The following is a 23,512-nucleotide window of genomic DNA, read 5'->3' as shown; positions in this document are numbered from 1 at the left end:
CAGAAGAAAATCAGTCGGATCTGAAGTAAGACTAACCCAAAATGGACACAACAGCATCACTTGTGTCCTTTCCTGCGTCGTTGGACACCTGGCAGCTGTACGTCCCTGCAGCCTCCTTGTCGTCTGTGCTGAGACACTCCAGGATGCAGGAGCTTTCCGTCGTGGTGATGTTGTATTTGTAGGAAGCAAAGATCTGCTGGCCGTCTTTGAACCAGCTCACTGTGATCTTTGGAGTTCCGGTGTACGAACACTCGAGCGTTAAAGGTTTGCCCTTCTCGACCGACACGTCTTTCAGCTTCTTAGAGAAGGCTGCCGGTTCTGACAGACACAAACAAAACATCCTTTAAAGAGGAAACTAAATCATCTCTGCTCATTCTCACACCTTCTCTATAAACTTAGAGACTAATGAGATAAACTAAACTAAAAAGCTGGCGCCACTGATGCTAAAGCGCATATTTCAATCATGTTGACATCTAAACTGTGTTATGTCACCAAAACTTTAACACAACTGAAAGTTTACAAAACAACCAACTAAATTAGCACTTCATAAGTTATCTGTAAGAAATAATATAGGGGAAGCTAAGGGCACAAAACATTTTCAAAGTTAGCTAAAGCACTAAGTTAAAAGTTAGTTTAGCTAATAGTGGCCACAACTGCTGATTAGCATGTAAAAGAACCATCATCTAGACAACTCCTCATTTTTAGCAGTTGAGATACAAACGTACTGGGACCTAATCCTTCCTGGTTTAGCTTCATATCTGTAAGTTATCTCTTTAGGTAACTTACAGACCTTAAGTTATCTAAACAACTATTATCACTCCAGAAGAACGGTTTCCTCTCATCCTGGTTCTAACTGGAGCTTCTAGGACTGTAACTGGAGGTAGAGCAGTGAAACTAACCTTTGATTGTGAGATTCACAGCACAGCTTTCTTTTCCTGCGTCGTTGATGATCTGACAGGTGTATTCTCCAGCATGGGACCGGTTCACGTTGTGAAGCTCCAGAGTCACTTGGTTGTCCTTCAGGGTGAAGCTGCAGTCCTTCCCTGGCAGCATCTCCTTGGTTCCTCTGAACCACTTCAGGGTGAGCGGCGCGCTGCCCTTCACCATGCCTGAGAAGGTCACGATGGAGCCCGGCATGGCCTCCATCGGCTGCAGCGGCACCACGAAAGACGGAGGTTCTGGGCGAGACAGAAACATCCAACAAGGTGGAGTCAGAATGTGATAGGGAAAGAAGTTAACAATTAATGTGTTAATTAATGATTGATCGATCGACTAAGGATTAATTAATTAATAAGAGGCCATTTTCTTAAAAACCTGAGACTTGTAGTGGATCAAGAGGTGAATTAAAAAACAAAAACAGTAAATTTTAACATTGTTTTGTGCTAACTGTATTAATAAGCAGAAAATTGTGATTTTCTCATATTAAACTGAAACATATTGACAAAATATAAAAAACAAGAACCTCTAAGTTTGCTCAACAGAAAAATAAAATATGGAAAGAATAAAATATGTGAAACACTTAATTCCCCCAAAACAGAGAGACGTTCATACAGAAATACCGTCTGTTGCTCTTAAAGGGACGTTAAAAGGGAATTAACTGCCTTCAAAATCAACTCTGCTTATTTTCATCATGTTTTCTCTCAACATGGTGCAATTTTTCTCGTCTATGCCTCCACTTTTCTGTTGACACATCCTCACTTTTTACCAAATTTATAATTTTTAAATGAGAACTTGATGCTGCTCCATCATGCAGCTCAGCTGAATAAAGCTCTGTTAAGATGAAACTTTGTCCGTTTTTTATATTTGAAAACAGAACCGCAGAGTTCATGTTGCATCTCTCAACGGACTCAGTTTGACCATTTCTATTTCCCGTTCTTACATCAACTGGCTCTGCTTAAGCATGACCAGTGGCGCCCTCTGCTGGATGGCAGCCGAGCTACAACACTACCTGAAGGTCTAAGCAGCAGTTGGAGCTAATTTTAATCTTTGGTTAATGAACAACAAATCATAAGTAGATTAATTATTTGCATTTCACTGAACAGAACCAAAACAGAAGCGCTCAGCATGAAGCAGGAACTGACCTTTGACAGCCAAAGTTGCTGAGGTTTCGCTGAAACCAGCCTTGTTGACAGCTTTGCACTTGTAAGCTCCGGAGTCAGTCAGCCTCAGGGTCGGCACTCTGAGCGTGCAGCTGTTGTCGCTGAAGGAAACCTCGCAGTTCGGCCCGCTCTGTATCTCCTCACCATCGTGGTACCATGAAATAGTAAAAGGTGGGGAGCCCGACACTTTGCACTCCATCTCTGCAGCTTCTCCTACCGTCATCTTACAGTCCTTCAGCTTCCTGGTGAACGATGGAGGAACGGTCTTATCTGTTGACGACGGAGGCAACAGTGTGTAAGAACATGCTCAGGTTTACAGCTGCAACTCAGTGAATCACAATATTATAAAAATATTTTTATTTCAGGAAGTCAGAGGTAGTCTGCCCTTGTAGGTTTTTAAGGTTTATACAATTTACAACTTTATAAAATACAAATAATTCAAAACATATGTTTAAAAAAGCCAAGAAAAGAAGTAAAGATAAAATAAAACAACATACACCACAGCAGGTGGCAAACTAAAGGCCCGTGGGCCAAATCTGGTCCGCTAGAAGTTTTCATGTGGCCCTCCACACTCTAAATATAACCATTGACATTACAGTTATTTTATCAGTCAAATCACACCTGTTTTATCTGTATTGTGCCAAATAACATCAAGGTGAAAAGATGTTTCATATTTAACTTAATGAGAATCTCAATGCAGAAATGGCTTATTAATCTAGTTTCTAGTGCAAATGTCTTCATATCCTTGAAATAAGACAAAACTAACATAGAAGTAACTTTCCAGTAACATAGAGGAGCTTGTTTTAAGTAAATAATTCCTTAGTATTAATGAAAAAGTTCTAGCTCCACTGGCAGATTTTCTCACTTATAAAATGGGAAAATGTCTTATAAGTGAAAACGACTGCCAGTGGAACTAGAACTGTTTATCAATATTAAAAAATAAACTCCTAAATCTTGCTGAAAAGTCACTTATAAGTTAGTTTTGTCTTATTTCTAATGTACTGAGATATTTGCAGCTAGAAACTAGACCAAAAGTAATTTGTAATATTTTATTTTTTCATTGTGTTTAATGAATCTATATAATTAGTTTCTCCTTTTGACTTGAACTCCTGAAATAAATACATTATTGTTGATGTAGATTTTTCTTAACCTTTTTCATAATAAATCCACATTTTTTAGAAACTAAAAGAAATCACACAATGTTACATATTTTCAAACCAAATTAACACAGATTCAACACCCACCTAAAACGGTGAGGTTAATTTTACTCAGGTCTTTTCCCACTTGGTTCATGACCTGGAAGGTGTATTCCCCAGAGTCCAGTTTCTCCGTAGAAAGCACGTTCAGACTGGAGATCATCTGCGAAAAGGAGATCTTGTACTTCCCGGATGTGGCCAGCTCCATGCCGTCTTTGAACCACTTGGGAACGAGCTCCGGCGTTCCGCCCACTTTGACCTCCAGGGCGGCCATGTCGCCGGCCGTCACGCTCAAAGTGTCGGGTTTATCTATGATCTTAGCTGGTTCTGGAAGTGGGAAGGAGCAGAACATGCTTTTCATCAAACATGGACAACACATCGACTGACAGACAAGAATATGACGGTGTATTGGGGCCATTATAGATAGAAACAGAAAAGGACTAAATTTCTGCCAAAAAATTCAGAAATTTTGGGAATAATCTCAGATATTTTATAGAAAAAAAATATGAAAATTTCTGAGTTAGAAAAGTCAAACGTGCTAGAAAAAACTAGATCTATCTCAGAAATTTTACTATGAAAAAAGTTCAAATTTTCTAGAATAAATATGGAATTTTCTGAAGTTCAAAAGTCAGATATTTGAAAATTGAGTTGAAGTTCTAAGTTTCAAAATGTTTGACTTTTGAAGTCAAACAGAAATGTCCATGTTTTTGCTAGAAGATTTGCAAGATTAATCTCAAAATTTGTGGATTTTTTCTGGCAAGTTTCAACTTTTTAAGCTCAGAAATTTTCAAGTTTCTTCTAGAAAATTTCTGAGATTAACCTAAAAATTTCAGATTTTTTCCCCCAGCAAATGTTCAAATTTTGGAGCTCAGAAACTTGCTTATTTTTTCTAGAAAACTTGTGAGATTAATCTCAAAATATCTGAGTTTTTGGTGAAAATGTACCCCTTTTCTTTTCTATTTACAATACACCGTCCAACAACACTGACAGAGGAAGAGAGAATTATACGATTACAAACCTAGGACAGTCAAGTTAGCGAAACAATCCACACTCCCAGCATCATTTCTGAGTTGGCAGGTGTATCTGCCTGCCACGGTTGCATCCGCCTTAAACACAGTAAGTGCCACCTGGTTGTTCTCAAAGGTGATTTTCCTGTTGTCACTGTCCCTGAGAATGTGATCCTTGTCCTGAACCCAGGACACAGTAATGGGTTCAGAGCCTCTAACAGTGGCCATAAGGGTCACCTCCTCTCCCAGCATCACTGTCATGTTGGACAGTTTCTCCACAAATGATGGCGGCTCTGAGGACAAAAACAGCGCAGAAGGCAGAGTGAGAAAAGGTGGCAGCAGCGGAGGGAGGGGGGTAAGGTAGCCTGAAGGTCCACTACTTTCAATACTGACCTCTGAGTTTAACCGAAGTGTGGCAGGAGTCACTTCCTACACTGTTCGAAACTTTGCACTCATACTCGCCGGCGTCCGAAGGCTCTATCCCAATGACATGCAGAGTGGCTGAGCTGCCCTCGCCCACCATCTTATACTTCCTGCTCTCCATCAGAGGTTTCCTGTCTTTGAACCAGGCGACCTGGAACGGAGCGGAACCGCTCATCTCGCAGTACAAGCTCACGTCCCGACCCATCAGCCCCTCAACGGGCTGGGGTACTTTCACAAATGCAGGGGGGTCTACGAAAAGATCAGGAAACCGTTACAGAGGCAGGAGCGGGGAAAATGAATCACAACTAAAAGCTCAAAGCTGACAGCTGTAACTGGAGTTTTAGGTGATTTTGTAAAAATATGAAATCTCTGCGGTCTCACAGAGCATTGTTTGAATGAAGACATGAATAAACTCTCTAAATGTCTGGGTTATTAAATATGAATTAAATGTGGAAGCTTTGTAAACATCTAAATTGAGTTTAGAAAGTCTAACAAATATTTACATTTCACCAAAATGAACAAGTTACACTGCGGTGAGATTATGAAATTATGTGCTTCAAAGACTTTTTCAATATTTCATGATTAAATTTTTCACTCATTGCTTTCATCCAGATGATTTACCACATCTGGCTTTTCCTGGTGCAGGACTATGAAGCCTATTTCACATCAGTGATGTAAAAGTTTAATAAAATGCAACATGACCATATCCGATATATTCCCATGCGATTTATTTATGGTTCCAAAAATCAGAATTTAGCCGAAAACTGAAGAAAAATGACTGAAAATTTTATTTTATTTTATCAGCACAATTTCAACTCTGTTTAGGAATAAATCAGCTGGTATTTATATTCCTGCTGTTGAGCAGTTCTGATTGGAGGTTTAGTTCCAGGCTAAACAATCTCATGTTTTCTTTTAAAGTTTAATTCATGAATTCCAGATGTGTGATCAACTATTACCTGCCTTTTACTTTTAAAACAAGTAAAAGGTTATTTTTATTGCTATATCTTGACTAAAATGAGAGTGGAAATAACGTTTACACTTAGTTTCAGTCTTTGCTTTCAGGTGTTTTTTTCACATAAACAGATTTTGGTTTTGCTTCTTAGATCATTTCAGGAGTTTTTGTGACACAGAGGTGCATAGTTCATATGTTTCAGTAATTTTAAATAGGGTGACATTTTTCAGTTGCTTTTCTCTGTTAATTGTGATAATTTTGACTTCCAGTTACTGAAAGTCAAAATGATACATAAGACCAAATTAAATGCCAATTTTAACAGATAAATAACCTTACACTGCACAGTATTTGGATTCAATAATTGGTTGGAGCTTCATTTGTTTTAATCAGTCTTATGTAATATTATAATTTTCAAAAAAGGTAAATTTTGGGATTTAATTGGCTATAAATAATAAGAATAAAAAAATCCACTGTGTGTGTTTAATGAATCTATAAATGAGTTTCAAGTTTTATGAAATATATGAAGTTCCTTCTAAATTACTGAGGTGCACCTGAGGACCAAACTGCTTGGTCTAAATGTGATTTATTTGGTGGAAATCAGGGATAAATAAGGTTTACATATTGGAACTACGTCAGAAACATCTCCTAAAAAAGAAAAACAAGTTGAAAATTAAATGAGATTGGTAACTTTAGTGAAGGTGAAGGTCAAAGTGTGCAGTTAGTGGAGGGAAAAACTGCTGACAGATCAGTAGAAACTCATCTGGAAATTAAAAGAAAGTTGCATTGTAAAAATACAAAAGAATAAAAAAATTTGACCCACAGTTAGTTGTTAATTGTAAATTTGCAGAAACAACACTTAATGTGTTTAAAGATAAAATGTCCACGCATAAACTCAAGAGTTTGGATGGATTAAGGTGAATTTTGCTCCAAGTTCAAAATGTAAGAAAATCACTAGAAGGTGTTAACAAGGTCAACTTAGACAATTGTAACGATTAAAAGGGGGCAGCACAAAGAGGGTTCTGGGTTTGAGTCTTTGGAGGCCATTTTATAGGAATTATCTTCAATTAGAAGATTTAATAAATCATTCAGATGGCGTGTTTACATCTTGGAGGATCAGTGTTGACTGGACCGAAGCCCAGATGATGTTAGAAGGTGTTAGGAAAATGTGTTATTATTTAGTAAAAGATTGAATAAAGGATTTGTACCCCACGCAGTAAACCTAACAACAAAAACTTACCAAATATTTTTGTTTCTAGTGAAAATATCACAGTCTACTTGAAATAAAACTAAAACTAACTCAAGTAGCTTTCCAGTAAGATGTGAGCTTGTTTTACGTAAATAATTCTTGAATATCAATAAAACGTATTAGTTCCACTGGCAGATTTGTTCACTTATAACATGGGAAAATGTTGTGTAACAAGTGAAAAAAAAATTGCCAATGGAGTTGGTATTTCTTTTTTTTAATCAATATTCAAGAATTATTGGTTTAAAATAAGCCCCTGTATACTGCTGAGAAGTTACCAAGTCAGTTTTGTCACATTTTAAATGTAATAAGATATTTACCCTCGAAACTAGACAAAAATACTTTGTAACTTCTTGTGGTTTTGCAGTGGGGATGTAGAATGAGGTGGAATCAGATGTTTAGGAAGTAGTGTTTGTTTAGTATGTAGTTAAGTATGGCTAGAATATGAGTTATCGAGGAAATATGTTAGAATTTATTATAGTTTGTTAATACGCTGTGTTTCATTTCAGAAGAAGGTACAAGTGGAGTCAATCTGATTAATGATTAAGGTGAAGAAGAGCACTTCTGATGGTGGTTGCTCAGATTCAAGATGGAGATAAAGAGGAGTTGTTACAGATGTCAGCTTTAACCGTGAGCACCAAGTATTAGAGGCTTGTTAGACGTCCGTGGGAGGCTGACCTTTAACCGTAAGTGTGGTGCTGCAGCTCACACTGCCAGCATCATTCTGAGCTTCACAGGTGTAAACTCCGTCATCATCAAAGCTGCTGGACACCAGCTCCAGGACAGCTACCGAGTCAACAAACGAGGTCCTGTAGTTGCCCCCGTCCGAGACCTTGGTGTCGTGTTTGTACCAGGTTGTTTTCAGAGGGGCTGTGCCACGGACTTTGCACTCCAGGCGGAGTGATTCGTCCCGCTTTACAAACTTAGTGGCGGGAAGTTTCAGCACAAACTCAGGTGGTTCTGGAAGGCCAAAACACAGACAGACAATCAGCAGCTGGAAGCAAACAGAACAGACAGTAACAGAGCATACAAGCTGACAGTCATGAGCTAGCAGCGAATGCAATACAAAGACCAGACACATTTTGATGTACTACATCTGAGTGAACAGAATCACTGCACTATAACGTAGGAAGGATGGGTTTAGCTGGAGCATGAGATGAAGAATTTATTCAGAAAATTGTGAGTCCCAACCTTTGACAGTCAAATCTGCACTGCAGCGTACAGAACCAGCATCGTTGCTGACTTGGCAAGAGTAAATTCCACTCTGAGCGACGGCCACTGAGTAGAGCTCTAAGAAGCAGGACGTTTCATCCACGCCTGTGAAGCATGTTGGCCCGGTCATGAGCTCTGTGTCGTCCTTGAACCATTTGACCGTAAAGGGCGGCGTGCCCGTAAACGTGCTTTTGAAGCGAACTGTGGCATTGGGCAGAGCCGCCTGAGACTCGGGCAGCAACACAAAGCTGGGAGGCTCTGAAGGCAAGACAATAAACCAGGTTTGAGAGGTACTCACCTTTGTTTCAGTACATTACGACCAGTCAAACTGAAGAGCAGTGTCTGACCTTTGACCCTGAGGGATCCACTACATTCACAGCTCCCAGCTGCATTGGTCAGTTTGCAAGAATACGACCCAGCATCAGGCCTCTCAAGCTGTTCGATTTCCACAGACACGGAGTTGTCCTGCTGGATCAGTTTGTGTTTGACACCACTGGAGATTTTACTCCCATCTTTCTGCCACTCCACAGAGATTGGGAGGGAACCGGATATTTTACAGCAAATCTGAACAAATGAGCCCAGAATCTCCTGCATTTCTACCAGTGGTTTGATGAAGCTTGGAGGAATTACTTGCTCTGTCACCAAAAGAGGAGTAAGAAGGTCAATATGATTGAATCAGTGTGTAGCTGATGAAGCTCATTAGTCGGGATGGTCGCACCAACCTAATACGACCAGTTTAACTTTGCAGGAGCAGCTGCTGATGTGGTTTGACACCTCAAACACATACTCTCCTTCATCTGCTTTCTGCGCTCCCTGAATCTTTAGGCTGCTGATGTTGTTCTCAAAGACAAGCTTGTGCTGCCTTATGGACTGAAGCTCCTTGCTATCTTTCATCCATCTCACCTTGAGCTCAGGTGAGCCTTTCACCTTACAGTCCAGACTGACTGGATCTCCGACTGTTACCTTGATTTCCTCAGGCTTCTCTAAGATCTGAGGAGGTTCTACAACGCAGAGCAAAGTCAGGATTAAATCGATTCCTTGCTTTAATATTCACTCACCAACCACTTTATAGGTACATCTTTTCTATTGCATAATATGATATGATGCATTTAGGATTATATCATGTCAATATGGACCAAAATCTCAGAGGAATATTTCAGGCACCTTGTTGAATAAATGGGATGAAGAATTAGGATATTTCTGAGAACAAAGGACCCAACCCGGTGCTAGCAAGGTGTACATAATGAAATGGCTTTGTAAGTGTGAAAAGTATGGAGTAAGGATTGTTGGTTGAGCAGATTACCTTGAACTGTGAGAGTGCCGAAGCATTTATCTTGCCCAGCCTCGTTTATCACCTGGCAGCTGTATCTGCCTGAATGAGACGCTTCACAGGCAGAAATCCTGAGAGTCGCCACATTGTTTTCAAAAGTTCTCTCAATCCTTGGATCCTCCAAAATCCAGCTCTCATCTTTCTGCCATTGGACAGAAAGAGTTGGAGAACCCACAACAACACACTGAAACTGTGCCAGTTTACCCAGGACCGTAACACTGTCCTCAATCCTCCTGGTAAAGGTTGGAGGTTCTATTGGAAAAAATAATGTGAAGTCAGCGGTTTTCACTTCACAAACTAAAAATAGGGGACTTTTACATCTAAAGAAACCAACCTTTGAGGCTTAGAGTTGTTTTACAAGTGCAGGTCCCAACCTCATTAGCTACAGTACACTGATATTCACCCACATCTACACCGTCACATCTGTGGATCTCTAGGGTCAAAGTGTCATTTATCTGGGAAAAGCCATGTTTTGCACTGGGCTTGATCTCTTTTCCATCTTTGTGCCAGGTTATCTCAAATGGACCTGTTCCGGCAATCTGGCACTCAAAAGATGCCGTTGAACCCTTCACAACATCAGCTGGAGAAAGTTCTTTAATAAAAGTTGGTGGTTCTGAGACGAAAGAAGAAAAACTGTCATATAACTTTACCTCAAGAGGTAATTCTCTAGTAAATATTTGATGCTATACATGTGTTTAACCACATAATTGTAGTGAGTTAGGTCCATTAGGTCATTTAGCTTCAAAGAGACATCTACTAAATAGAGCATGAAAAACTCTCTACCAATTTAACTTTAAGGATAATTTCCTAGTGTTTGGATTCTCGACGCTCCAGCCCAACAAACCTTTCACTTTGAGCTCCATGCTGCAGCTCTCACTGCCAGCCTCATTGCGAGCCTCACAGTAGTAAAGACCACCGTCTTTAGCTTCAGCCCCGCAAACCTCCAGAGTAGCCACAGAGTTTACAAAGGCCATCTTGAAGCGATCACTGGCGCTGATCTCAGAGCCCTCCTTGAACCAATACATGTCTATTTCAGGTGTGCCGGTCACCTGGCACTCAAACACTTTGCTTTGCCCGGGACGCACTACGGACACACGGTCCGGTGTCCGAGTGAACTTAGGAGGCTCTGAGAAGTAAAATAAAAAGCCAAATGAGCTGCGGTATAAATAATCTTTAGAAACTATCATGATGCGTACAGCTGGGGCTTAAAATGTGAGATATGAGAATTTTCTCTTGAGCTACTTTCAAATGGTTTAGACCTCTGGTTCTCAAACTGTGGTATGTGCATGATTTGTGGTATTTGAATTGGATTAAAAGCTTTCAGAAGAAATGTTGGTTTTAATCAATTCTGAGGTAAATATGAATGTAGTAACTGTAACTGTTATGTAAACAGACATCAGCTATTTAATTGATGTGTTTAATGACCATAACTGCTAACAGCAAGTTTGTCAATATTTACTTAGTTGATACTTGTTATAAAAATATTGAGAACCACTGGTCTAGACTTAATGAGTAAAGCATCACTATTCAGAACAAGCAACTACATAAAAACAATTACAATCTGTAAACAAATTAAAATGTGTATCTGCAGGAGATTCAAATATAAAGTTACGACAGAGAACCTTTGACGAACAGCGTTGCTTGGCAGGAAGTGGATCCCACATCATTCTGAATTTCACACACATAGTCTCCAGAATCTGAGCTCTTAGCAAAGAAAAGCTCCAGTGAACTGGATGTGTTGTCTTTAATCACAGAGCAATCAGCACTTGATAAAATCTCTTTCTTGTTTTTAAACCATTTGATGTTCAGTGGGGGTGTGCCAGAGAGCAGTACATTAAACTGGACCTTTGATCCAGGTAACACATTCATGGATTCAGGCTTTTCAAGAATGCATGGTGGTTCTGAAACAGAGAAGCAATTCACTGCTTGTGAAGAAAATCCTTAGTTAACAATAAAACTAGACAAATCAACCATTTCAGACCTTTTACGAACAAGATTCCTGAGCACTGGACTGTCCCTGCTTTGTTTTTGGCGATGCATGTATAACTTCCACCATTTTTAAGGTGAAGATCAGAGATTTCCAGGCAAGCAACATTCTCAAAGAATGTACATTTATGTCTATCATCAGCCTGAATCTCCTTCTCGTCTTTGTACCACTGGACAGTAATCGGCAGGGAGCCTGACACAAGGCATTCCAGATGAGCGAATGATCCTTTAATACCTTCTGTTTGCTTCAGTTTTCTCGTAAAGGATGGAGGAATTATTTGATCTGACATGAATAACATAAAAACAAGGGTTACAAGTTGCAAATTTGGATGAAAACAAGCAAAGTTTACTTTAATGTTACCCGTGCACATTAAGCACTGACCAAGAACGGTGAGCGTGGCCTCGCAAGAACTTTGTCCAACGTCATTAGAAATCTCAAAGGTGAATTCACCACTGTCAGTTTTCTCAGTTTTGAGAATCTTGAGCACAGAGCTGGTGTCTGTGGTCTGTACTTTAAATCTCTGGCCTGAGGTCAGCTCCTTGCCGGCCCTAAGCCATTTGGCCTTCAGTGGTTTTGTACCAGAGAACCTGACCCCCAGTGTGGCCGGATCCCCCTGAGTCACACTGATGGACTTAGCCTCTTCTGTGATCTTAGCTGGTTCTGATACATCAAGAAGAATTATTTTAAAGAGAAAATTAACATTTCAGGAGAAGCATCTGGTTCTTTTTTACTTGCAGAGTCATTCATATCGGTTCAATCCCAATCTGTTCCCTTCTAACAAACACTTGGACATACCTAATCTAGCCGGGTTGTGTAGATGTCTATTTTTTTTTCCAATAAGCAGTGGTTGATGGTTGAAACCAATGCTAAATGCTAACATTTTGTATGTTGAGATGGTTTTTGGAGATCTGATCAATAGCTGTTAGGGCAATTACCTAAAGGAGAACTGTATAACAAATACTGACATCTAGTGGTCAAGTTAAAAAGAATATGAATTATATGGATCTGGATATAAACTGGACTTGTTTGTGTTGCAAATTGCCTTGACATGAAGTTTGTAGTGGACTGTTGCTATATAAAAAATATGAAATGAGTTATTGCAACACTTTGCAACTTTAGGTTAAATGTGAAGACATTGGCTGTTTCAGTGAAACCTCTTGCTTGTTATTTTATTCAAATATGAATGACTAAGATTATAACTACAAAATGAGAGCGCAAACCAAAAGTAAAAGGTTTAACCAACCTTTGACTGTCAGAACAGCAGAGCATGTCTGGCTACCAGCCTGATTCTGTGCCTGGCAGGAATATTTTCCTCCATGTTTGTTGTGCAATCCGTTAATGTGCAGCAGGGCAGTCTTGTTCTCATATGAAATGTTAACATTTTCAGCTTCTTTGAGCTCATGGTTGTCCTTTAGCCAGGTCACAGTAATGGGCTCAGAGCCCTTCAGTGTGCATTGGAGAGAAACATCACTGCCCACCAATGAACTGACATTTTCAAGCTTTTTTACAAAAGACGGTGGTTCTACAAGTCAAAGATGGACATTATGAAAATCTCAAGATATCACACATATCAAGCCTGAAAGACTTTGACTATAGATTAAAGCTTTGGACAAAATATAGGTGCATCTAACCAACCTTTGAGTGTCACTTGACATTCACAGGTTGACAACCCCACTTCATTCTCAACAGTGCACTGGTACAAGCCAACATCTCCAGCCTCGACCGCCTGCACTTGCAGAGCCACCAGATCGTCTTTCACTGTGATTTTGTGTCTTTTGTCATTTCTGATTGCCTTGGTGTTTTTGTAAAACGACACAGTGAAAGGAGCAGAGCCAGAGACTTGGCCCTCCAACATCATCTCGGAACCTTTCACAACATCTTTGGCCTCCAAGCTACGTACAAACACCGGTGGTTCTAGAAGACAGTAATGATGTCGGTCAGCGAGCAGACCGACAACTGAACAAGTATAATACAAAGTTTACAGTAATCTTTGACTGAAAGTTAAATAAATCAAACTATCTTTACAAAAACTGCAATTAACCAACAAAATTCAGGAGATCTTCCTGTAGATGGACCAACCTTTGACAGTAACTGTACTGCTGCATCGATCACTGCCTGCTTCACTTGATGCAACACAGACATAATCGCCACTGTCCCCAGTTGTACAGTTCAATATTTCAAGAGTTGCTTCTACATCAGACACACTGATTGTATATTTAGGACTGGAGCTGATCTCCATCTCATCCTTGAACCATTTGAAACTGATGACCGGACTGCCTGACACTTTGCACTCCAACCTGATGGAGACGCCACTTGTGACGAGCTTGGTCGCGTCAAGCTTTCGTACAAACACAGGAGGTTCTGGGAGAAGAGGTTAACATTCATTAGAAGACACAAGGCTTGTAAGTGTCACTTCAATGTCAGGGATTTAACGATACAGTTATAATGAGGACAAGAACCTTTCACAAAGAGAACTGTGGAGCAATCCACTTTCCCAGCATCGTTGGACACTTGGCAGATGTATTGAGAGGAATCACTGGGTTTCACAGAGTGAAGCTCCAGAGTGCTGGAAGAAGCATCTTTCTTTATAAAATAAATGCCTCCAGTTACAACCTCTTTTTCCTCTTTGAACCATTTAACAGCCAAAGGAGCAGTTCCAGTGAAGGCTGCCCTGAAGGAGACTTTGGCTCCTGGTATAACATCCTGGTTTTCTGGTTTCTCTGTGAACTCTGGGGGCTCTGGAGGCCATCAACAAAAAACAAATAGTCTTGTCATGTTAACATGAAATTCTTCAAACGTCACACAAGAGAAAGAAAGAAAGGGAAAATAAGATAAAGACTCATAACCTTTGACGTAGAGCGTGCCACTGGTTTCTTTAAAGCCAGCCGAGTTGGTAGCTTTGCATTTGTAAACTCCAGAGTCTGCCTTTTCCAGCCGACTGACTCTCAGTGTGGCAGAGCTATCTTTGAACTCTGATTGAAATTTGGCTCCCAACTCTATTTCCTGGTCATCTTTGAACCAAACAATGGTCATGGGTTGGGACCCAGACACCTTGCAGTCCATGGACACATCATTACCAATGTTGCCGTCGACTCTTTTCAGGGACTTGGTGAAAGTTGGAGGCATTATCCGATCTGGTAGTTGAAGAAAAAGCACCTCATTTATAAACACTGTTGTGCTGCGTCTGTAAAGAGTTGTTCAACTAAACCCAAGAGAAAATCATATGCTGGACACTGTCTCTTAAGTTTAAAGTATTCATACTGATTTACTTTCAGACCACAGTCATCAAAACCAACTTCCTTCTACATCTGCCATGGAAAACCAATCCAAGGCAAATGGACAAAGAGTTTAATTTAGCAAGTCATCAAAACGTTGCAGTAATCACCGCTGGTTCAGCACTTTGCAGTTTACCTCTTAAAAGCAGCAACTTTTGAGAGGTAAAAAGTGTTGCTTTCTAATAATCTGGTACACAGAGTCCTTCATAATGTTTGGTATTTATTTTTCTAAGCTTCCCCGCTCTTCTTTCCTGTATGAAATTATTAATCTAACATTTCAGACATGCTTAAAGTGCACATTTCAGCTTCCTCAAGTAGAAAGTACAATTTTTTAATCACAGTCAGGCTGTTTTGGACAATTGGTTTTCCAGATACTTGTAATTGCTGGGCTATGTTTCATTTCTTTTTACTGTGATGTGGAGCATTTCTATCTTACAGAGTCTGTAGTTGTTCAACATGAGAAGAAAAGCCGAACAAATAAAAGTTAAGTCAAGCAATTATCAAACTCAAAAGCAAAATCAAAGGTGCAGAATGTCATTAAGAAGAAGATCTAACATGGTGGCCTCATGAATCCCAAAGGAAAATCTTCACTGCTGTCATAAAAGAATCATCACTATGGTAATGTAAGTGAACATTTGAGGATCAGCCTGCAAAAGGCAGCTGTCAGAGATTACTGTCCACAGACGGTTCCAATTAATCCGTTTATCTAAAATTGGGTCATGGGATTTGGGACAAAGAAGAAAATCCTAAAAGCCCTCCCTTTCTTCAGAGAAGCTCTCCAGCCCATTTTAGGGGATCCCAAGGTGTTCTCAAGGCAGAAGGGATACATCGTCTCTCCAGGGGTTTTGTGTCTTCATGTTTCTTCATAAAGGAAAGTGTAAGGGAAGAGAGCTAACCGACTGGACAGGTGCCTGCATTAGTGCAGAAGAGACTTTTATCTGTCCATCCCTCTTTTGATCTATCCTACAGTCTCTCATGAACAAGACACAAAGATACATGAACTCCATGACAACCCAGGAGGAGCAACTTCTTTAGATCACAGTTGAAGTTCAATGGCAAAAGATTCAGGAGAAAATGAGAGTTTGTGTTAAAAAAAATCCTAATTGTTTATGTGGCATCTTGTTCCAAGAGTGAGACCGTTTTACAAAATACAGAAGCTGGTGTGGATAGAGCCTCAGAAACAGTATTGAATGGTCATGTTAATCATGTCTGAATTGTTTCACACTGATAATCAGTTTAAATTCACAGAAAAATGGATCAATGTCCCAAACATTATGAAGGACCCATATATTGTACATAATTTGTAGAATAGCAAGCTAACCTAAGACAGTGACTGAGCATGTGCACTGGTCTTTCCCGACTTTATTGGACACTTCCATCTTGTACTCCGAAGTGTCTCCTTTCTCCGCTGTCAAAATCTTCATGGTGGCTACGTTGTCCTTCAGTGTCATCTTGTATTTCCGCCCACTTATCATCTCCTTCCCATCTTTGAACCACTTCACTTTCAGCTCTGGGCTTCCAGAGATTGTACACTCCAACGTGGCTGAGTCCCCTGCAGTCACACTAATGGACTCAGCAGGTTCTACAATTCTAGCAGGTTCTGGTGTAAGACAGATTAGGTGGTTATTAAGAGAAAGAGTTTTGTACAATGTCATCTGCATCAGAGATTTTCCCTGACCTTGCACAGTCAGAGTGGCTTCACATTTTTGCTGCCCAGCCTGGTTTTCTGCTTGGCATGAGTACTTGCCACCATGGTTAATGGCCACTGCTGTTATAGAAAGGCTTGCAACATTGTTCTCAAAAACCATCTTGATATTTGGATCATCATCTCTGAGTATTTCAGAGTCTTTCATCCATTTAACAGTGATGGGAGCTGAGCCCTTTATGGTTCCTTGTAGCTTCACTGCATTTCCCAACACTGCTGTAACACTTTCAATTCTCTTTGAGAAAGATGGTGGCTCTACAAAAACAAGTAACATGTTAAAATCTGAGTTCCAGGTGCAGCACTAATCCTCAGCCTTTAACGGGTTTACCAACCTTTCAGCTTAGCTGAGGCCTTGGTGGTTACCTTCCCCACATCGTTGGAAACGATACACTGATAATCTCCAATGTCTGCGCTTTCAAAGGTCTGGATCTCTAGTCTTGACAGAGAATCTTGGGAGATGATTTTATACTTATGATCACCTGTGATGGGCTTCTTATTTTTTAACCAGCTGATGTCAAAAGGAGCCGTTCCTGCAATCTCACACTCCAGCTGAGCTGCTGCACCTTTCACAGCTTCTACGGTCTGCAGATCTTTTCTAATGGATGGAGGCTCTGAATGTCAAAAGATTAAAGTGTGTGGGGTTAAAACTAATATTTTCTGAACTGAACACAGAGAATCATGTAAGTCTCTCTCAGAACAAACCTTTAACAGCAACCACAGTGCAGCAGCTCTCACTACCGGCATTATTCGACACCTCACATGTGTAACTTCCACTGTCTGTCACCAGAAGGTTTAATATTTCCACAGATGCAACTCCGTTCTTAAAGGTGATTTTATATTTCTCTCCATCACTAAGCTCTCTGTCATTCCAGAACCAGTGGATGTGAAGTTCAGGTGATCCTTTAACACTGCATTGTAAACGTGCAGCTGCACCCTGCTTCCAGGTAAACTTAGGCTCCATTTTCCTGACAAAAGCAGGGGGTTCTGAAAGAGTGTTTGGAGACACTGAGACTTAAAAACATTGTCAAAACAGACACAGAAGAACATCAGCAAAAAACAAAGACAAAAGGCAAAACAAAGGACAACATTGCAACACATTAGCAGCAGCTTGCAGTTCGGATAGACCACCAAAAGTTTTTACCAGCAGTGATCACCTGCAGGTTCTTACCTTGAACTGTTACCACAGCCTCACAGGATGAGCTCCCAGCCTCATTTGTGGCTGTGCAAACATATTTCCCAGAGTCCTTGAGCTTGGACTTGGGAATCTCAAGAACTGCCACCTTATCCTCAAAGGACATCTTACAGTCCATGCTCAGGTGGACTTTTTTGCCATCCCTGGTCCAGGTGACGGTCACCGCAGTGTCCTCATCCACCTGGCACTCCAGTTTTAGTGGGTCATTGACAGCAGCTGATGTTGGTTCAAAGGTCCTAACAAAGCTGGGTTTTCTTATAACTGTAAGCTCTGTGGTAAAAGTAGCAGTGCCGACACTGTTGGAGGCCTTGCACAGGTACACTCCCTGATCAGTCAATTCGAGACTTTTAATGTGAAGAGAATACTTGTTCTTTTCACTTTTTATGACATAATTCCCTTCAGATGCGATGGCTATGTTGTCCTTGTGCCAGACAACCTCCATTGGTGAAGATCCAGTGAGTGAGCACTGGAGAACAGCTTGTTTGCCCACAAATAAGGTCATTGGCTCTGGTTTTGAAACAAACACTGGGGGATACATCTCTATGGAAAGCAGGTAGGACATACACAGCGTTTAATGAGTAGCAAAAAAACATCAGAAACAAACCAAACTTTGCAACTTAGTGAGGGATGTGGATTCAACATTGAGGACATTTTAAACCTCTGCATAAACATGTTGGGTCAGAGTCAAACAGCACCTTCCAAACCATACTGAGTCACATTAACACAGAACATGAATATAATTCTCTCTCTCTGTCTCCAACACAAACATGCATAGAAAATGAAAAAGGTTCCCACTGGGATCTTACCAGTCACGATGAGCGAGGCGGTGCAGCTATCGGAGCCGTGTTGGTTCGAAGCCTTGCAGGTGTATTCACCGCTGTCAGCCTTCACAGGATTCAGGAGCTCCAGTGAAGACCCCGTGTGGCGGCTGATGATCCGGTACTTCTCACTCTGTTTGATTTCAATGTTAGATTTGTACCACTTGAAGGTCACGTTCGGCGCATCCTCGGTCTCGCAGTCAAACTTTGCATGGCTTCCAACGTTGATCTCTACAGGGTTGATTTTCTGCCTGAAAACAGGTGGCACTGAGGCACACACAGAGACAGTGAAACATAGATGTTAGCTATGACATCCACAGCTTTTGTTAAGTAAAAAAAAAACTGACAGGAGCATGAAAGGTGGAATGTACAGCAATGGTGGAAGGCAATTCAGCAGTGACTGTGGAGGAGAAAAAGAGCAGGAACATTAGCCCCATGTTTTCACAGAAGGTTCTCATGGGGCTAGGGTTCCAGCTGAAAAGAGGAAAATCTTTGTGAAAATGATGCAATGCCAAGTTGAAGCCCTCAAACATGCAGAAAGTCTGGCAATGTAGCAAGAATGAACCTATAAAGACTGTGACAGACCAACCTGTTGATTCTTGCATGCCACCGTGATCCTAAAAAGGCTGTGAAGTGTCCCAAAGACCAGTGACCATGAGAATCAATACTGAAAGATGGTAATAAACCACAGGACCACAAGGTGGTCTTTGCATGGCTGTGATGGCCCTGGTCTTTAGGACATAAAGATCAAGAAATGATGTGGGACAAACAAAACACAGTGAGTTAGTACAATCCAGTGCCCATGCGGAACCCTAACAGTGCTCATGCTGAGCTATGAAATGGATATAAAACCAAAGTGATAAATACAAAGTACTTAAATGAGAGACGCTTGGAATGAAGAAATTCATGTGAATTATTAGTTGCTCATAGAAAATGGATGGGTGAATGAATGGTACATATATTTGTCCTGTTAGCAAACCTCTTGGGACCACAGTGAGTCTTGAAGATGTTGTTGTCCTGCCGGCTTCACTCTCAGCCTCACAAACATATTCTCCTTGATGTCTCTCCTTGACAACTTTGTTGATAACCAGTGAGTATGTGTCATGGTCTTTGAAACACTTGAACTCTTTGCCAGATTTCACCAATTGGCCATTAAAAAACCAGCTTACTTTTGTTGCAAATTTAATGGTTGTAATAAAGGTGACTTCACCACCTTCTTCAATAGCTAAGTCCTGTAGGGAGGTGACTATTTCAGGGTATTCTCTCTGCTCTGGTCTGGATAATGTGACTTCCTCTTTGAAGATCTCTTCCCTGTGCTCCTGCTGGATGCTTACATCTAGTGTTTGCTCAGTGGGGATGGTGGCAAGAGGCAGGGCAGTAGTGACAAAAGCTGCTCCCACTTCTTTTTCTTTACTTTCTACCATAACAGACCTCATTTCTTTTCTTGATACCTGAACCGACTGTTCAAAGGCCACCTGAGTCTCTGTGGTTATCTTGGTCTTAGATGAGATGGACTTTTCTACCTTTGCTCTCTTGGATTCTTGAACTACAACCTGCCCCTCTTCTGCAGGGCATTCAACTATGACATCAGACTCAATCTTAAGTGCAGCAGCCTGAGATTTCGCAGCTGTGAAATCTACTGTACTCTCTGCCACACGCACGGACTCTACCATTGTAGAAAGCATTTGTTCTGACCTGGCTGAGGAAACATGAGCCCTCTGGGGTTTGTCTAGCTGCATGGTGCCTGGTTGCTCTGAGGTAAGAACATGAGCCTCCTGGTACACAATAGAGTGGAAAGCCGCCTGGAGTTCGGTCCTGAGATCAGCCTTTTGCGGGTATTCACCTTCAAAAGCTAGTGTGATCTCCATGGGGGCACCTGTTGTTGTGATCAGATATGTAAACATAGACCGTTTGGGTTCTCGCTGCACTTTGACCTCCTGCACTTCCACAGCCTGTAACTTTCCAACAACATCAGCCAGTAGGACTGGCTGGTCGCTGGCAACAGCAGACTGCAGTGCCTCTCTGAGCTGATGCCGTATATTCAGACTGGAAGGTTTAGGGATTTGAATCACAAACATCATCTCTTTTGGGAGAGCAGTGCTGTCTTTGGATTCTGTTGCCATTAGGGACAGTTTTGGTTGTGTGCTGACTATAACTTCAGTCGACTCAGACTTGGAGATCTCTTGAGAGAGCTCCCCTGTCAACACTTGCTTCTCATCCATCACTATCGACTGCCTAACGGACTGACCCTCTTGGATCTGAACAGCAAAGTCCTGTTCTGCTGCCTCCAGAGAGATGCTGCTCTCAGTGGAGATCTCCTTCTCTTCAACCTGGACTGGTTCAGTGGGCATCTTAGGCTCTGTGGTTGTTAGACATTTAAACTTGTCCACACCTGACAAAGTTTCTGTGTGTCCCTCTTCTAGGACCTGACTGTCTGCTACACTGGTGATATGCATCACATTCCAGCGATCTTCTTTCTGAACTAAAGCTTTCTGGTGCTTGAGATCAACAGTAATGGGCGTCTCCTTTGGCAGCTGCATGGGCTGGTAGGAGACCTGGAGGATTTTCTGAGGCTTGGGCTCAGTTCGAGTGTTAGGCTGAACCCCGGTCACTGACAAATCTAGCTCTGCATGGTAATCTGCTGTGAGTTCTCGTCTTTCTTCTGAGACAGCTGCATGGCTCCTTGATTTTTCATGCTTCTGTGTTGCTACCTGTTCATTAGGCTTTTCATCTGTGAAAATGCCCTCTTTAGGCAGCACCTCTAAAGGCATTATTGACTGGAGATGCAACAAAGTCAGAGCCTCTTTTTGGGGTTGAATGGCTATCGAGCTGGCCTTCGCTTCAAACTCTGATATGTCTTCACAAAAAACTGTTCTTTGCTCATCCTGACTTACACTGTGCAACAGGGTGGGACTCTTCCTGGTATCTGCCTGCTCAGGTGTTGGTTTTTCAGAACTGAAGCTCTTTTCAGATGAAAGGAGGTCTTGGTCTGTGATGACCTGCAGGTGCAGTACCTTCCCACTTTCTACATGTGACTGAATAGTCACTGCCCTGTCCAGACATGGCAGTTCTTTAGTCGGCTCAGCCTGCAGTATTTGCCTTTCTTCAGCATTTAAAGCTGCCTTCATTATTCTATCTTTAGAAAGCTGAGCTGCTTCTTCAGCAGGCATCTGCATTGAGAACCCTGTCTCCTTAGAAAGAGTCTGTTTGGACTCACTGATTGAGGCTAAAATAGGCCGTCGCTGTTCTTTCTTAATGGTGGATTTGACAGCAGATTCTGCTGTTGATAGTTCAGCTGTGTGGCCTTCTTCCATTACTTGTTTCTCCGTAGACTGAGCTGAATATAAAATTTTAATACCTTCCTTCACCCTGTAGCTCTTCTCCTGCTGTTGTCCAGGGATATCCTCAGACTGCTCTCTTACAATAGAAAGTTGCGACTCTACCTGATGCCCGCTGACCAGGTGTTTGGGTTCGGAGGTGGGTTTGACTTTAGCAGGCTGCCTGTCATGCAGAAGCTCTGTGCTGACAGTTGAAAGTGGGGTGAGCTCCTCTGCCACAGCAGACATTAATTTTGATTGTTTTTCTCTTGCCAGCTGCAGTTCAATAACCTCAGGACTCTGAATGCGGTCACAGTGCTGCTCTGTGAGGCCCTGACTCTCTTCCACAGAGGATGTAAATGCTGCCATGTGAAGCTGCTTCCCAGGAACAGCTGATGCCTGAGGCGGGTGAGTGGGAACCACAGAAACCCTCTCCTCTACCTCATGAGTCTGAAGCACAGCTGCCTGTTGGGTCAGTGTCTCACGATGGATGGTTGCAGCAGAGATGTCCACCTCCCCAAGCGAGGCCACCTGCTCACTAGGAATGATCTTCCTGTCTTCAGTACCAATGGTGTAAACCATTTGATCTGATCGGGTTTTGTCCTGGCCTGGAAGGCTGACCTGATACAGACGAGACTCGGTCGCCTGTTCTGATACTGACACCTTATAGGATTTTTTCTGAACCACGGTCAGCTGCTCCTCTTTGTGTGAAACGGAGACCGACTCCCTAAACACAACAAGCTCAGCACTACAGGTTGCCTCACCAAACTGGTTGGAGGCTTTACATGTGTATAGGCCACTGTCTTCCTGTTTGACGCTCTTGATATTGATTAGGCCAGATCCATCTGGGTTGGTTACTATGATGCAGTTTCTGCTGGGTTGGATTTGGAAAGCCCCTTTCAGCCATTTCACATCAGGAACTGGATCTCCTGTGGTTTTGTAATTAAAATAAACTTCCCCTCCCTCTGAACATCTAACAGGTTGGATCTGAACAGTAAATGTAGGTGGTTGACCTGTGACCTTAAACATTTTCTCTACCCACCTCTCTGCATGGCTGATGTCGGGCTTTTTCACTTCTAGGTATGTGGTGCATGTTGTCTGGCCAAACCTGTTGGTGGCAGTGCATGAGTACTCGCCCTCATACTCAGACGTAACTTTGGTGATCACCAATGTGTACTCCTCCTTCTCCTCTACCAGCCTGTATGCAGACGAGCTTTTTATCACCCTACCATTGCGAGACCACTGAACAATCGGCTTTGGAAAGCCGGACACCTTGACCGTAAGTCTGGCTGTTTCCCCTGAGGTTACGGCTGCTGGGGATAGCTGGCTGAGGAAAACTGGCTTCTCTTTTTTCTTCTCTAAAGTGGAAGAGTAACGTTTGGGATCTGGCTTGAGTTCAAGTGTTTTAGATTTCTGTGGTAACTGGACACCAGTGTAGAAGGTTTCCTCTCGTTCTTCCACAGTGGTGATGGTGGTGCTAGAACGCTCTGCGGGAAATATTGAGCAACACTGAAAACAATGTCCACAAATAAAACCTCATCATTTTACTAATTAACTCACAAAAACAAATCAATTAAGTCCATAGCTACACAAATTGCTCAATATGTATGTCATTTATTAGCACCACGTTTTGAAGGTTGGAAGAACTCAAGTGGAGTGAAAAGGACAACCATGTGACAGCTGGTACAGCAGCTTTAGACTCCAAACAGCTTTAACTCATTTACAAGTGATTAGAATGTTCTAGATTTCTCAAACA

At 41.6% G+C, this 23,512-nt stretch overlaps 1 protein-coding gene across 1 annotated transcript in view; it reads right to left on the bottom strand.

The window, feature by feature from the left end:
* The window catches only part of ttn.2 (titin, tandem duplicate 2), a 209,617-nt gene that overhangs the window by 139,925 nt on the left and 46,180 nt on the right, over positions 1-23,512 (bottom strand). Inside the window, exons 42-69 of the mRNA XM_016662277.1 lie at positions 19,419-23,265; positions 18,428-18,706; positions 17,598-18,161; positions 17,132-17,413; positions 16,762-17,040; positions 16,403-16,684; positions 16,046-16,324; positions 14,296-14,583; positions 13,909-14,187; positions 13,529-13,810; positions 13,085-13,363; positions 12,693-12,971; positions 11,831-12,109; positions 11,444-11,731; positions 11,085-11,363; positions 10,307-10,588; positions 9,797-10,075; positions 9,436-9,714; positions 8,855-9,133; positions 8,480-8,767; positions 8,112-8,390; positions 7,599-7,880; positions 4,696-4,974; positions 4,314-4,595; positions 3,344-3,622; positions 2,082-2,369; positions 900-1,178; positions 37-318 (exon numbers count right to left, since the gene is read on the bottom strand). Of these exons, the coding sequence (XP_016517763.1) occupies positions 37-318; positions 900-1,178; positions 2,082-2,369; positions 3,344-3,622; positions 4,314-4,595; positions 4,696-4,974; positions 7,599-7,880; positions 8,112-8,390; positions 8,480-8,767; positions 8,855-9,133; positions 9,436-9,714; positions 9,797-10,075; positions 10,307-10,588; positions 11,085-11,363; positions 11,444-11,731; positions 11,831-12,109; positions 12,693-12,971; positions 13,085-13,363; positions 13,529-13,810; positions 13,909-14,187; positions 14,296-14,583; positions 16,046-16,324; positions 16,403-16,684; positions 16,762-17,040; positions 17,132-17,413; positions 17,598-18,161; positions 18,428-18,706; positions 19,419-23,265 (11,722 nt within the window). The remainder of the gene's footprint in view (positions 1-36; positions 319-899; positions 1,179-2,081; positions 2,370-3,343; positions 3,623-4,313; positions 4,596-4,695; positions 4,975-7,598; positions 7,881-8,111; positions 8,391-8,479; positions 8,768-8,854; positions 9,134-9,435; positions 9,715-9,796; positions 10,076-10,306; positions 10,589-11,084; positions 11,364-11,443; positions 11,732-11,830; positions 12,110-12,692; positions 12,972-13,084; positions 13,364-13,528; positions 13,811-13,908; positions 14,188-14,295; positions 14,584-16,045; positions 16,325-16,402; positions 16,685-16,761; positions 17,041-17,131; positions 17,414-17,597; positions 18,162-18,427; positions 18,707-19,418; positions 23,266-23,512) is intronic.

This window comes from Poecilia formosa, unplaced genomic scaffold, assembly GCF_000485575.1.
Source record: "Poecilia formosa unplaced genomic scaffold, Poecilia_formosa-5.1.2 Scaffold367, whole genome shotgun sequence".
Lineage (NCBI taxonomy): Eukaryota > Metazoa > Chordata > Actinopteri > Cyprinodontiformes > Poeciliidae > Poecilia > Poecilia formosa.
The sequence above is the reverse complement of the archived record's forward strand: the minus strand, read 5'-3'. Positions and strand labels throughout refer to the sequence as shown.